The 14178-nt window shown below is 38.9% G+C and overlaps 3 protein-coding genes across 3 annotated transcripts; all 3 read left to right on the top strand.

The window, feature by feature from the left end:
• Window positions 1–483: 483 nt before the first annotated feature.
• On the top strand, window positions 484–2709 carry LOC127139677 (L-selectin-like). Its single transcript, XM_051067899.1, has 2 exons — window positions 484–657; window positions 2181–2709. Exons 1-2 carry the CDS (start codon window positions 523–525, stop codon window positions 2418–2420), a joined length of 375 nt encoding a protein of 124 aa, XP_050923856.1. The 5' UTR covers window positions 484–522; the 3' UTR covers window positions 2421–2709.
• Window positions 2710–2795: 86 nt separating this feature from the next.
• LOC108892087 (layilin-like) lies at window positions 2796–5242 on the top strand. The gene is made up of 3 exons (XM_051067897.1): window positions 2796–3027; window positions 3688–3785; window positions 4256–5242. The coding sequence occupies exons 1-3, from the start codon at window positions 2796–2798 to the stop codon at window positions 4388–4390; spliced, it is 465 nt and encodes a 154-aa protein (XP_050923854.1). The 3' UTR covers window positions 4391–5242.
• Window positions 5243–6155: 913 nt separating this feature from the next.
• LOC108892085 (macrophage mannose receptor 1-like) lies at window positions 6156–12057 on the top strand. The gene is made up of 7 exons (XM_051067896.1): window positions 6156–6297; window positions 6430–6642; window positions 7559–7749; window positions 9273–9492; window positions 9799–10119; window positions 10760–10857; window positions 11639–12057. The coding sequence occupies exons 1-7, from the start codon at window positions 6156–6158 to the stop codon at window positions 11771–11773; spliced, it is 1320 nt and encodes a 439-aa protein (XP_050923853.1). The 3' UTR covers window positions 11774–12057.
• The last annotated feature ends 2121 nt before the right edge of the window (window positions 12058–14178 follow it).

The raw sequence follows: 14178 nt of genomic DNA, 5'->3' as shown, positions 1-14178 counted from the left end.
TGACAGCTTATTCACTACAGTATCAGTCATACAGATCAGTCAGTATGAAACTAAAGAGACAGGCAAATAACTGTTTTTATAGAACACTTTGCATGAAGCTGATGAAAGTGAAGATAACTTAAAAAGTGAATTCAACAGCTCCACAGTCACAGAGTAAAGGAGACAGAGGTGGAACAACCATGGAAAAGGTTCTTCTGATCATCACAGCTGCAGCAGGCAAGTGTTATTTTTTATGTTTTTTTTTTATTTTTAGAATTATTAATTTCTCATGTTTCTCAACATTTTGAGAACTAAACATTATTGTTTTATTTATACAAATAAAGCATGACGTCCATATTAGAAGAGCTTTAACCACCAAAACAATGACACAGCTGAATACACTGAAATGTCATTTTACAAAGTCAAACTATTTTATAGAAGGAATTTTTAGCCCAAATCTGATCAATATCCATGTCTGTCACTACAGGGCTGTGTGCTGTCTCATCACTCCCTGCTCATCAGTACCATTTTGTTTATGAACAAATGAACATGACTGAAGCTCAGAGCTACTGCAGAGAAAACTACACAGACCTGGCCACTATAGACAACATGGAGGACGTGAACCTCTTGAACTCCATGGTGGATTTAAACAGAATGATCTACCCAACATTCAGCTATGTGAGTTCACCTTTGTCTCTTTCATATCAAAGTCATCTTTGACAACTTTCTGCTACTTTCCACTTGTACTCCATGACATTTCAGAGGGAAATATTGTACTTTTTACTGAGCAACATTTATCTATTCAATTCAGTTTTATTTATATAGCACCATATCACAACAAAAGTCATCTCAAGGCACTTTTCATATAGAGCAGGTCTAGACCATGCTCTTTAAAATACGTATTTACATAGGGAGACCCAACAAATCCCACCATGAGCAAGTATTCGGCGAATGTGGTAAGGAAAAACTTCCTTTTAAGAGGCAGAAACCTTGAGCAGAACCGGACTCAGGGTGGGCGGCCATCTGCCTCAACCGGTTGGGTTATCTGACGAATGTAGTTACTAGTCACTTCACAAATTAAAAATTTTAGATTAAAAACTTACAATAAGCTTATAAAAGTTGTTAAGATTAAACCAGTGGTTCCAAATGGTTATTGGTTTATGACTTCTTATGGAAAAACAGAGTCTGGTTCAGGCTCCTTGTCACATTTCAAATGTCTGAGTTCTTTATGAAAAACAAATGTTTTGAATATTTAAATGTTCATTTCATCCAATATGTAAATGGCTGCAGTGTAAAGTCAGAGTCTAGACTTCACTGTCTGTGTTTAAAGTAAGACAGCATACAATAAATAAAATAAGAAAAATTAGAAAAGAGAACACATGTACATCACACAGGAACTGATCAGAGCAGAGAAACCTTGAGGCCAAAACTGAACCAAAGCAATTATAAGATACTGTAAAGAAGTGTTGGAGGATCAGAGCCCCTGTTTACACCTGGGATTAAAATGTGATCTGTATCCAGACACCTTATCCAGATCAGGAAAAACATGTTAATGCGAGTTGTAAATGTGTTGGGATCCGATCTGTCTGACCACTGCTGGAGGAAGTCTGGCTCACAGTGTGTTAGGATCTTATGTCAGTGTAAATGCAATCCATACCTACATAACATCATCATTCCTGCTCTGACCTCTGACCTCTGAGCACACCCTTCATCAGAAGTCACTCAAACTGATGAAAATGTAAAGACAGAAGGTTCTAACAGTTACAGTGACTGGTAGAATATAAAGATTCACGTCCCTAAAGCCTCAGGAAACCAGATGTTTATTGGTGTTTTGAGGCAACAGAGCTGTTTAAGATAAACTGGACAGTTCCTACAGAAACAGCTCAGTTTACAAAGATAAGTTTGATGCCATCAGCTGATTAGACACCACCTCAAATTACTCATGATCAGGTTTTGTTCCAGAGGTCAAAGATCTGATTTCAATGAAAGATTATTAGCAGGTGTAAATACAAATGCAAAGTCAGATCATTAATTGTCTGGAAACAGATCACATTTTAATAACAGGTGTAAATGGAGTGAGACTGAGCAGCATGAAGAGTGTAAACAGAAATGATTTTGTGAAAAATTTTGCCTTCAGCAACTTTACAGAGGTCAAATACTTTATATCACATTTGAGACTAAAGAAAACGTGTTGTTTCCAGTTAGCCTGGATAGGTCTGTACGACGATGTGAACAGCTGGAGGTGGTCGCTGTCAGACAGAAGTTTCTACACACAGGAGGAGGCTGAGTTCAGGAACTGGTACAACTACGAACCAGACAATGAAAATAGTAGAGAACACTGTGCATGGATCACCAATGATGGACAGTGGAATGATGTTTTTTGTGATTTCTACCGTACAGCAGTCTGCATGGATGTCAGAGGTGAGGATTTTAACTGGTGAAATTACACCATACAACACAGCAGTTTAGTTTCTTTATCTCTCCCACTTTCTGCTTCTCTTTGTCTCTGTGTTTTCCTTATTTGGGCTCACAGTTCAATCAATCAATCAGACTTTATTTGTACAGCACCTTTTTCTAGGTTGGTCCAATTCAAAGTACTTTACAGATGAGCAACAAGCTGACAGTACAGATGGAAACACTAACACTATACTACACACTACTAATGCTTATGGTTATGTTACTGCTGCTCAGCTCTTCACTATGATCTGTTTTCAGGGTCAAATGTCACATTTGTCTTCATCAACAAAACAATGACATGGACTGAAGCTCAGAGCTACTGCAGAGCAAACCACACAGACCTGGCCAGTGTGAGAAACATGGAGGAAAACCAGAAGGTAACACAGCTGCTACCTTCAGGACAAAGTGTCTGGATCGGCCTTTTCAGAGACTCCTGGAAGTGGTCGGATGGAAGTAACTCCTCATTTAGGTACTGGAATGAGGTTGAACCTAATGGGAACACGGAGAACTGTGTGGCAGCATACTTCGGCTATCATGGAAAATGGGAGGACTGGCCCTGTGATCACAGGACAGGATTTATCTGCTACAGTCGTAAGTCATGACTCAGCCAGCCTTTAGATGTAGGTTTAGGTTTCCTTTACCTGCAGATACAGTGGAAAGTTTTGGGTCAATAAAATTCTGTGTGTCATGACAAATGATGGAAAGTTTGTGTCCATATACATGAAAAAATACATTAACTTTCCTGACTGTTTCACAAACTGCTGTGAGACTGGGTTGTAAAATAAGTTTCATCATCCATACTATTGATAATATCCATGAACTTGTTTGGAAAGTTAATACGCAGTAGGGTTCAGCAGCAGATGATGGGTTGATGATGAAGCACCTTTACTTAGCATATACAGAATTTGACCAGCTCTTATCATGGCTGCCACTTAGATACTTCCTGGTCATTTCACTAAGTTAGGCAGCTCCCTACGCTACGCTACGCAACGCAACGCAACGCTACGCAACGCAACAAAACAAAACAAAACAAAACAAAACAAAACAAAACAAAACAAAAGTTTGACTACAGCCCTGGTTTCAATGATGCAAGAGCAACCGTAGAAGTACATGCTAAGCTAAGCTAAGCTAAGCTAAGGTTTTCTTGCGCCATAGGACACTCACATATAGAGCCGATGTAAAAAAGTATCACATTTATTCTAAATGTGATATTTGTAAGGATTTAACTGATGAAGCCTGTTTGTTTTTCAGCACCTGTCTCAAAGAAAGTGGTGAGAGTGAGGCTCATGAAGAAAAGCTCCTCTCTGGATCTGAATGACCCTGCTGTGATGGAAGACATCTTGAGGGAGGTAAATAATGTTTGACCTTTTTAATTTTCTACAATTGTATTTACTTTAGCTTCTTATTGGGCTTTCAACTACACACGTTACAAATGTATGCTTGTCACATAAAAGCGAGTCATGGAGACCATAAGCTAATAGCAGACTCTTTAGACTGGTTTTGTGCTAATAGAGATGGAGCCCCTCACATTGTCAGGCAGGCTGTGCCATTGATTTGTGGCTATTTGATGCAGAGCTTGTGTAAATGTTCTTCATGACCTTTGTAATTTTCATTAAAAAGAGAACAGTCAAAAATGTATATGACTTCACAGACTACTGAGAACAACTTCATTCAAACGCCTCTATATCATTAAAACCAGACCTGTGTCAAAAAACACACCAACAGGCAGTTACAGTTAGGTAACATGTAACTGAACAAAAGTGTTTGGTGAAGAATTTTCTGTGTGATATTCAACAAAGTAAATGTTTTTGTGTCTCAGCTCAAACAGAAGCTGAAGGACAAGGGAGTGGACGGAGACGTCAAACTGAGCTGGAGGAAGCAGTCGGATGGAAAGGTCTTCCACAAGGAAAAGGAGACTGAGAAGAAAACCACTAAGAAAAGAGATGAACTTTAATGTTTGAATTCTGTCAGTTTCCATGAAAGATTTTCTTTTTCTTTATCTTTAGAATAGTAATGTTTTGTTGAAAAACATATTTTACTGTTAACTTTCTGTGATTTGTGTGATTATCTTGAATTATTATCACATCCTATTTTTCCGATATCCCCCTTGTAGGAATGTAAACTGTAAGATTTATCATCTTTCATGTTGTGATTGCTTAAGTGAGCAGTGCTTTGAGCTACATGCTAATATCAACATGCTAACATGCTTGCAATGGAAAAGGTAAAATGCAACGTACATGTCTGTTGAGCCTGGATGTTGATTTCGAGGGTGATTGTTTCTTCTTTTGTTAAATTGCACTTAGTTCTGACATCAAAGTCAGAATTCTGAGATCAAAGGATGTGTTTGGAACCGCCTACAAACGTAGACCCTGGACTAAGCTGGTGAGCTAAGGTAAACCAGTTGGCCCCAAATCTCTGAAAAAGTTGGATCAGATTGGACAGATTGGAAAGTAAAAATCTTATTTGGTCATAGTCTCACGTTAAAAATATAAAAACTTTCTAAAATGCCAGATAAGCAGTCATGTTGGGAAAAACAAGTTTTTAGCCTGTTCTGAAATCACAGCCACTTGTCACTGTTGCCGCCGGCTGGTGTGAAATGCATTCTGGGATACTGGTAGTATACTTCAGTGTGAACGGTCAGTTTACTTAATCATTTATTTAATAAGTAGTATAACCTTAAATTAATGAAACCTGCCTGAAATTCATTCACACAGAAGCACAATCTCAGATTGTACAATCATTATTTACTTCATGATGATAAGTTAAAACAAAATGTTACCTATTGTAACTGTAAGTCAAATAAACTACTCTGTACAATATACTGAGGGGTCTCCATGCTTTTTGAGACAGTTTGTACCAGTAGGTATAGTAGCTAAATGTACACATCACCTTAAAGGGAATAATAAGAATCCATCAGAGTTTCTTGACTTTATGTGACTGTGGTCAGGAAAGACCCCCCATCACCGAACAAAACAAGAACAAGAAAATTGGTAAGGAAATAGAATAAATCTTGACCTAACAACCTGTTCAGTGCAAGTATGGCAGAGTTGACTGATTGGCTTGTGTTGAGTTTGTTATGCTAGTTATTATGGAGTTCTCTCAGTCTTTTAGTTTGAGAGCATTATTTATTTATTTCACATTAAAATTTTGTAATGTTCAGCAAATTTGTAAAGGTCAACTGACTCCTGTCTGGAGGAGTCTTCATCTGCAGAAACACAGAAAACCCTATCTCTGTAGGAATCCTATTCATAATGTTGTCAGACACTTATAATAACAATCTGAGCCTGTCAGTAGTAAAATCAAGCACTCTGGTGGATGTACATGGACATGGACAATTGCCCATTGGATTACATTGCAGCAGCTGTTTACTGTACTTGATCAGTACTGCATCGATTCCAATGATTTTTGTTCCAACCAATCATCTGCGACCAAAAACATGGGAAAATAAACATTCAAAAATACCAGAGTTATCACAACCAGCAGTTTTTGGCTTGCTTGTCAAAGTATAGTACAGATACCCATTTCCTGTCCCAAAGAATTGTTGGACTTACCAGTGATACAGAAAATTATGGACAAGTAAGAAACATGAGTAGATCTGGTGAGAGGCACAAAAGTGAGAGTGATGAACTCACTTTATCCTCCAAACAGGAAATTGCTTACAAGGAATGTCACACCACATCAATTATATGGGAGTAGTCCGAAGACCAGATTAAGGCAGTATGCAACATATGTTGCCAGTTGGTACCAAAAAAGATGGGAAACTGGTCTACATGTGCTTTGTGGACCTGAAGAAGGGTTATGAACGTATCCCCCAGGTGGGGTGTACTGCGGGAGTATGGGGTACCAGGGCCGCTGATGCGAGTCAGACCAGTTCACACGTTTTCAGTGGGTGTTGGACAATTTTGTTTGTTATATTCATGGACAGGATCTCAATCAAGATGAGGAGAGTTTAAGGTTTGAGGACCTTAGACTCGCATCTCTGCATCTTTGCAGATGATGTGGTTCTGTTGGCTTCATCAGACCATGATCTTCAGCACACATTGGACTGGTTTGCAGCCAAGTGTGAAGCAGTCAGGATGAGGGTCGGCATCTTCAAGTCTGAGGCCATGGTTCTCAGCCTGAAAATGGTGGATTGTTCCCTCCAGGTGAGGGGAGAGTTTCTGCCCCAAGTGAAAGAGTTTAAGGATCTAGGGGTCTTGCTCTTGAGTGAGGGGAGGGTGGAGTGAAACTAGTCACAACTGGATTGCTGATATCTGGAATGGAAGTTTGTGCTAGTAAGAATTACATTGCAGATATCAAGAATATATTCATTCTGGATGGGAAGAGGATGTGGATATTTGAAATGTTCTCTTGTACACTGCAGTTGAACTCCTGCAGGTCCACCATAGATTGAGGTTGTGTGCTGACTGGTGAAGGGGAAGAAATGACTGGTCAACATAATCCACAAATCCCCTTTGAACCTTTGCAATATGTTTGAAATATGGGGAGGAAAGAAAACAGTTAAAGTATAGAAGAGGCCCCACAAAGAATTAGCTCCCTCACGGTGGGTCTGGGGACAGTTCAGATTGGGGGACTGGGTGTCATCATCCAGTGGCCAGCGTCCTACTAATAGTATGTGTGTGTACAATATCATGTTTTTTTAAAGTAGGTTAACACTGACAGCTTATTCACTACAGTATCAGTCATACAGATCAGTCAGTATGAAACTAAAGAGACAGGCAAATAACTGTTTTTATAGAACACTTTGCATGAAGCTGATGAAAGTGAAGATAACTTAAAAAGTGAATTCAACAGCTCCACAGTCACAGAGTAAAGGAGACAGAGGTGGAACAACGATGGAAAAGGTTCTTCTGATCATCACAGCTGCAGCAGGCAAGTGTTATTTTTTATGGGTTTTTTTTTTTTTTAGAATTATTAATTTCTCATGTTTCTCAACATTTTGAGAACTAAACATTATTGTTTTATTTATACAAATAAAGCATGACGTCCATATTAGAAGAGCTTTAACCACCAAAACAATGACACAGCTGAATACACTGAAATGTCATTTTACAAAGTCAAACTATTTTATAGAAGGAATTTTTAGCCCAAATCTGATCAATATCCATGTCTGTCACTACAGGGCTGTGTGCTGTCTCATCACTCCCTGCTCATCAGTACCATTTTGTTTATGAACAAATGAACATGACTGAAGCTCAGAGCTACTGCAGAGAAAACTACACAGACCTGGCCACTATAGACAACATGGAGGACGTGAACCTCTTGAACTCCATGGTGGATTTAAACAGAATGGTCTACCCAACATTCAGCTATGTGAGTTCACCTTTGTCTCTTTCATATCAAAGTCATCTTTGACAACTTTCTGCTACTTTCCACTTGTACTCCATGACATTTCAGAGGGAAATATTGTACTTTTTACTGAGCAACATTTATCTATTCAATTCAGTTTTATTTATATAGCACCATATCACAACAAAAGTCATCTCAAGGCACTTTTCATATAGAGCAGGTCTAGACCATGCTCTTTAAAATACGTATTTACATAGGGAGACCCAACAAATCCCACCATGAGCAAGTATTCGGCGAATGTGGTAAGGAAAAACTTCCTTTTAAGAGGCAGAAACCTTGAGCAGAACCGGACTCAGGGTGGGCGGCCATCTGCCTCAACCGGTTGGGTTATCTGACGAATGTAGTTACTAGTCACTTCACAAATTAAAAATTTTAGATTAAAAACTTACAATAAGCTTATAAAAGTTGTTAAGATTAAACCAGTGGTTCCAAATGGTTATTGGTTTATGACTTCTTATGGAAAAACAGAGTCTGGTTCAGGCTCCTTGTCACATTTCAAATGTCTGAGTTCTTTATGAAAAACAAATGTTTTGAATATTTAAATGTTCATTTCATCCAATATGTAAATGGCTGCAGTGTAAAGTCAGAGTCTAGACTTCACTGTCTGTGTTTAAAGTAAGACAGCATACAATAAATAAAATAAGAAAAATTAGAAAAGAGAACACATGTACATCACACAGGAACTGATCAGAGCAGAGAAACCTTGAGGCCAAAACTGAACCAAAGCAATTATAAGATACTGTAAAGAAGTGTTGGAGGATCAGAGCCCCTGTTTACACCTGGGATTAAAATGTGATCTGTATCCAGACACCTTATCCAGATCAGGAAAAACATGTTAATGCGAGTTGTAAATGTGTTTGGATCCGATCTGTCTGACCACTGCTGGAGGAAGCCTGGCTCACAGTGTGTTAGGATCTTATGTCAGTGTAAATGCAATCCATACCTACATAACATCATTATTCCTGCTCTGACCTCTGACCTCTGAGCACACCCTTCATCAGAAGTCACTCAAACTGATGAAAATGTAAAGACAGAAGGTTCTAACAGTTACAGTGACTGGTAGAATATAAAGATTCACGTCCCTAGAGCCTCAGGAAACCAGATGTTTATTGGTGTTTTGAGGCAACAGAGCTGTTTAAGATAAACTGGACAGTTCCTACAGAAACAGCTCAGTTTACAAAGATAAGTTTGATGCCATCAGCTGATTAGACACCACCTCAAATTACTCATGATCAGGTTTTGTTCCAGAGGTCAAAGATCTGATTTCAATGAAAGATTATTAGCAGGTGTAAATACAAATGCAAAGTCAGATCATTAATTGTCTGGAAACAGATCACATTTTAATAACAGGTGTAAATGGAGTGAGACTGAGCAGCATGAAGAGTGTAAACAGAAATGATTTTGTGAAAAATTTTGCCTTCAGCAACTTTACAGAGGTCAAATACTTTATATCACATTTGAGACTAAAGAAAACGTGTTGTTTCCAGTTAGCCTGGATAGGTCTGTACGACGATGTGAACAGCTGGAGGTGGTCGCTGTCAGACAGAAGTTTCTACACACAGGAGGAGGCTGAGTTCAGGAACTGGTACAACTACGAACCAGACAATGAAAATAGTAGAGAACACTGTGCATGGATCACCAATGATGGACAGTGGAATGATGTTTTTTGTGATTTCTACCGTACAGCAGTCTGCATGGATGTCAGAGGTGAGGATTTTAACTGGTGAAATTACACCATACAACACAGCAGTTTAGTTTCTTTATCTCTCCCACTTTCTGCTTCTCTTTGTCTCTGTGTTTTCCTTATTTGGGCTCACAGTTCAATCAATCAATCAGACTTTATTTGTACAGCACCTTTTTCTAGGTTGGTCCAATTCAAAGTACTTTACAGATGAGCAACAAGCTGACAGTACAGATGGAAACACTAACACTATACTACACACTACTAATGCTTATGGTTATGTTACTGCTGCTCAGCTCTTCACTATGATCTGTTTTCAGGGTCAAATGTCACATTTGTCTTCATCAACAATTTCATGACATGGACTGAAGCTCAGAGCTACTGCAGAGCAAACCACACAGACCTGGCCAGTGTGAGAAACATGGAGGAAAACCAGAGGGTAACAGAGCTGCTACCTTCAGGACAAGATGTCTGGATCGGCCTTTTCAGAGACTCCTGGAAGTGGTCGGATGGAAGTAACTCCTCATTTAGGTACTGGAATGTGGGTCAACCTAATGGGAACAAGGAGAACTGTGTGGCAGCATACTTCGGCTATCATGGAAAATGGGAGGACTGGCCCTGTGATCACAGGACAGGATTTATCTGCTACAGTCGTAAGTCATGACTCAGCCAGCCTTTAGATGTAGGTTTAGGTTTCCTTTACCTGCAGATACAGTGGAAAGTTTTGGGTCAATAAAATTCTGTGTGTCATGACAAATGATGGAAAGTTTGTGTCCATATACATGAAAAAATACATTAACTTTCCTGACTGTTTCACAAACTGCTGTGAGACTGGGTTGTAAAATAAGTTTCATCATCCATACTATTGATAATATCCATGAACTTGTTTGGAAAGTTAATACGCAGTAGGGTTCAGCAGCAGATGATGGGTTGATGATGAAGCACCTTTACTTAGCATATACAGAATGTGACCAGCTCTTATCATGGCTGCCACTTAGATACTTCCTGGTCATTTCACTAAGTTAGGCACCTCCCTACGCAACGCTACGCAACGCAACGCTACGCAACAAAACAAAACAAAACAAAACAAAACAAAACAAAACAAAAGTTTGACTACAGCCCTGGTTTCAATGATGCAAGAGCAACCGTAGAAGTCCATGCTAAGCTAAGCTAAGCTAAGGTTTTCTTGCGCCATAGGACACTCACATATAGAGCCGATGTAAAAAAGTATCACATTTATTCTAAATGTGATATTTGTAAGGATTTAACTGATGAAGCCTGTTTGTTTTTCAGCACCTGTCTCAAAGAAAGTGGTGAGAGTGAGGCTCATGAAGAAAAGCTCCTCTCTGGATCTGAATGACCCTGCTGTGATGGAAGACATCTTGAGGGAGGTAAATAATGTTTGACCTTTTTAATTTTCTAAAATTGTATTTACTTTAGCTTCTTATTGGGTTTTCAGTTCTGGAACAAACATGAGTACATCCATCCATTATCTAAACCGCTTATCCATCAGAGTCACAGGGGGAGCTGGAGCCAATTCCAGCTACCATGAATACACATACACTTTATTTTATATTATCTTAAAGGGACAGTGAACAGCTCAAACTTAAATGTCACCATGTGATGCACCGCACCAAATTATAGCCCCAAGCTAAAGCTAATTGTGCCTGTAGTCCTTTGGCAGGTCAGAGCAAAGAATCAGTCCAGTCCAGAGTAGATACAACATACAAAGTTATACAAAAAGAGGAACATACAACACACAATACAAAACTACACACGTTACAAATGTATGCTTGTCACATAAAAGCGAGTCATGGAGACCATAAGCTAATAGCAGACTCTTTAGACTGGTTTTGTGCTAATAGAGATGGAGCCCCTCACATTGTCAGGCAGGCTGTGCCATTGATTTGTGGCTATTTGATGCAGAGCTTGTGTAAATGTTCTTCATGACCTTTGTAATTTTCATTAAAAAGAGAACAGTCAAAAATGTATATGACTTCACAGACTACTGAGAACAACTTCATTCAAACACCTCTATATCATTAAAACCAGACCTGTGTCAAAAAACACGCCAACAGGCAGTTACAGTTAGGTAACATGTAACTGAACAAAAGTGTTTGGTGAAGAATTTTCTGTGTGATATTCAACAAAGTAAATGTTTTTGTGTCTCAGCTCAAACAGAAGCTGAAGGACAAGGGAGTGGACGGAGACGTCAAACTGAGCTGGAGGAAGCAGTCGGATGGAAAGGTCTTCCACAAGGAAAAGGAGACTGAGAAGAAAACCACTAAGAAAAGAGATGAGCTTTAATGTTTGAATTCTGTCAGTTTCCATGAAAGATTTTCTTTTTCTTTATCTTTAGAATAGTAATGTTTTGTTGAAAAACATATTTTACTGTTAACTTTCTGTGATTTGTGTGATTATCTTGAATTATTATCACATCCTATTTTTCCGATATCCCCCTTGTAGGAATGTAAACTGTAAGATTTATCATCTTTCATGTTGTGATTGCATAAGTGAGCAGTGCTTTGAGCTACATGCTAATATCAACATGCTAACATGCTTGCAATGGAAAAGGTAAAATGCAACGTACATGTCTGTTGAGCCTGGGATGTTGATTTCGAGGGTGATTGTTTCTTCTTTTGTTAAATTGCACTTAGTTCTGACATCAAAGTCAGAATTCTGAGATCAAAGGATGTGTTTGGAACCGCCTACAAACGTAGACCCTGGACTAAGCTGGTGAGCTAAGGTAAACCAGTTGGCCCCAAATCTCTGAAAAAGTTGGATTAGTTTGGACAGATTGGAAAGTAAAAATCTTATTTGGTCATAGTCTCACGTTAAAAATATAAAAACTTTCTAAAATGCCAGATAAGCAGTCATGTTGGGAAAAAACAAGTTTTAGCCTGTTCTGAAATCACAGCACTTGTCACTGTTGCCGCCGGCTGGTGTGAAATGCATTCTGGGATACTGGTAGTATACTTCAGTGTGAACGGTCAGTTTACTTAATCATTTATTTAATAAGTAGCTATAACCTTAAATTAATGAAACCTGCCTGAAATTCATTCACACAGAAGCACAATCTCAGATTTCACTCTCAGATCAGTTTAAATTCAGAACAGTATTAAATCAATCTGAGAGAAAAGTCACAACTTTTGAAAATTCTGACTTTAAACCACAATTCTGACCTCCCTTGAATATTTTCAGTTCTGACTTTAGTCTCACTTCCTTTCTGCTGTAAATGAAGCCTTCATTTTTCAGGGAAATTCACGCTGCGTAGTTGCATGACGAAAGTGAGGTTGACAGGGAACCAATATGAACTTCCAATGGTGTCACGTTTCTATCAGCATTACTGTGCAATTATTATTTACTTCATAATGATAAGTTAAAACAAAATGTTACCTATTGTCACTAAGTCAAATAAACTGCTACTACACATTCGCGAATTCGGTGGATTGTTGTGGTGTCAGCCAGTAATGCAGACAGATTTGCAAACGTGCACAGAAAAGTCAGTCAGGATTGTGACTAACCTCAGATATCTGACTTTTTTTTCTAAGAATCTCACTTCCTTTGTTCCGTAAATTAAGACTTCATTCTTCGGCAAACATTTCATGCCGGGGTGGTGGATAGAATTGCATTGTGAAATTGAGGTTTACAAGGAACCAGTCTAATCTGAGATGGTATCTAATGGCTTGTACATTGTGCAATCAAATTTACTTCATAATATGATAAAGCCAAAAAGGTTGTTCATTGTCACTTTACGTCAAATAAAATTAGTTACTGAAATATCCTGAGGGGTCTGCTTGTTCTTTGTCCAACCTTGAGGCAGGCTGTAACAGAGGGTGTGGTAGCTAATTGTTTACATCACTTTTCCTTTACTCAACTTTATGTGGCTGTGGTCAGCAAGGAAGCCCCATCACATTTGAACAAAACAAAAAAATTGCTTTTGAAAAAAGGATAATCCTTGACCTGACAGCTCGTCAGGTCAGGTTAAGCATGGCCGAGCAGAGCTGGCTGATCTGCTTGTCTCGAGGAAAACCACTCAAGTCCTTAGTCCAAAATTTAGTGTTCTAATTACTGGTATTCAAGAATACGGTGAGCTTACTGCCACACAGCGTGGATCTGAGGAAGTAAACAGGCACTTAGAGACAGTTAAACCTTGGGGAAAAGAGCAGTGGTCAGTCTGTATGTAAATACAGTGGTTACAGTGGTCAGTGGTATTTGCATTCATAGGCCTTACATGGTGATACACACCGAAGACCCTATGTTGACTTAGCAGGAAGGGGCACCAGGACTTTTATCCAGGGTAAGAGCATTATGTTACAATCAAGGGAACAAAGGGAAAGAAACATGCAGTTGTTAGTAGCCCATTTTACACAGGTTTTTTAAGGCAGGAAAATTGAACCATAATGCTGCCTCACTGTTCTGTATAAAATGTACAGAGTGCTGTTTCAAAGTCACACACCAGGATGGCATTAGGCTGCCTCCATATGGCTCTGAGTAAACAACCAGAGGCAGCATATTCAAGGGATTTCTTAATGCCAATACTGTGCAGTCTCTGTGTAAAAGGGGCTAATGATAAAACTTGTAGGTGTTCCAGATGTTGTTCAGTTATCAAGTCCTTACTAACCAAAACATGTATTTCTTTCTTACTTGATGGTGGTGGTTGAGGCAATCCAAAAAGACAGACAAAGCTGGACAGGGCAAACAATGGCAGC

Source organism: Lates calcarifer, unplaced genomic scaffold, assembly GCF_001640805.2.
Source record: "Lates calcarifer isolate ASB-BC8 unplaced genomic scaffold, TLL_Latcal_v3 _unitig_2081_quiver_1593, whole genome shotgun sequence".
Lineage (NCBI taxonomy): Eukaryota > Metazoa > Chordata > Actinopteri > Centropomidae > Lates > Lates calcarifer.
Note: the sequence above shows the minus strand (reverse complement) of the source record. Positions and strands in the feature narration are given on the sequence as shown.

What these genes read in the sequence shown, in the direction of transcription:
- LOC127139677 (XM_051067899.1), top strand. Translation starts at nt 523, where the DNA reads ATGAACATGACTGAAGCTCAGAGCTACTGCAGAGAAAACTACACAGAC. An exon ending in TCTACCCAACATTCAGCTAT is followed by an intron (nt 658 to 2,180) that starts GTGAGTTCACCT and finishes TGTTGTTTCCAG; the next exon opens with TTAGCCTGGATAGGTCTGTA.
- LOC108892087 (XM_051067897.1), top strand. Translation starts at nt 2,796, where the DNA reads ATGGAGGAAAACCAGAAGGTAACACAGCTGCTACCTTCAGGACAAAGT. An exon ending in AGGATTTATCTGCTACAGTC is followed by an intron (nt 3,028 to 3,687) that starts GTAAGTCATGAC and finishes TTTGTTTTTCAG; the next exon opens with CACCTGTCTCAAAGAAAGTG. An exon ending in TGGAAGACATCTTGAGGGAG is followed by an intron (nt 3,786 to 4,255) that starts GTAAATAATGTT and finishes TTTGTGTCTCAG; the next exon opens with CTCAAACAGAAGCTGAAGGA.
- LOC108892085 (XM_051067896.1), top strand. Translation starts at nt 6,156, where the DNA reads ATGCAACATATGTTGCCAGTTGGTACCAAAAAAGATGGGAAACTGGTC. An exon ending in TACCAGGGCCGCTGATGCGA is followed by an intron (nt 6,298 to 6,429) that starts GTCAGACCAGTT and finishes GCATCTTTGCAG; the next exon opens with ATGATGTGGTTCTGTTGGCT. An exon ending in TCTACCCAACATTCAGCTAT is followed by an intron (nt 7,750 to 9,272) that starts GTGAGTTCACCT and finishes TGTTGTTTCCAG; the next exon opens with TTAGCCTGGATAGGTCTGTA.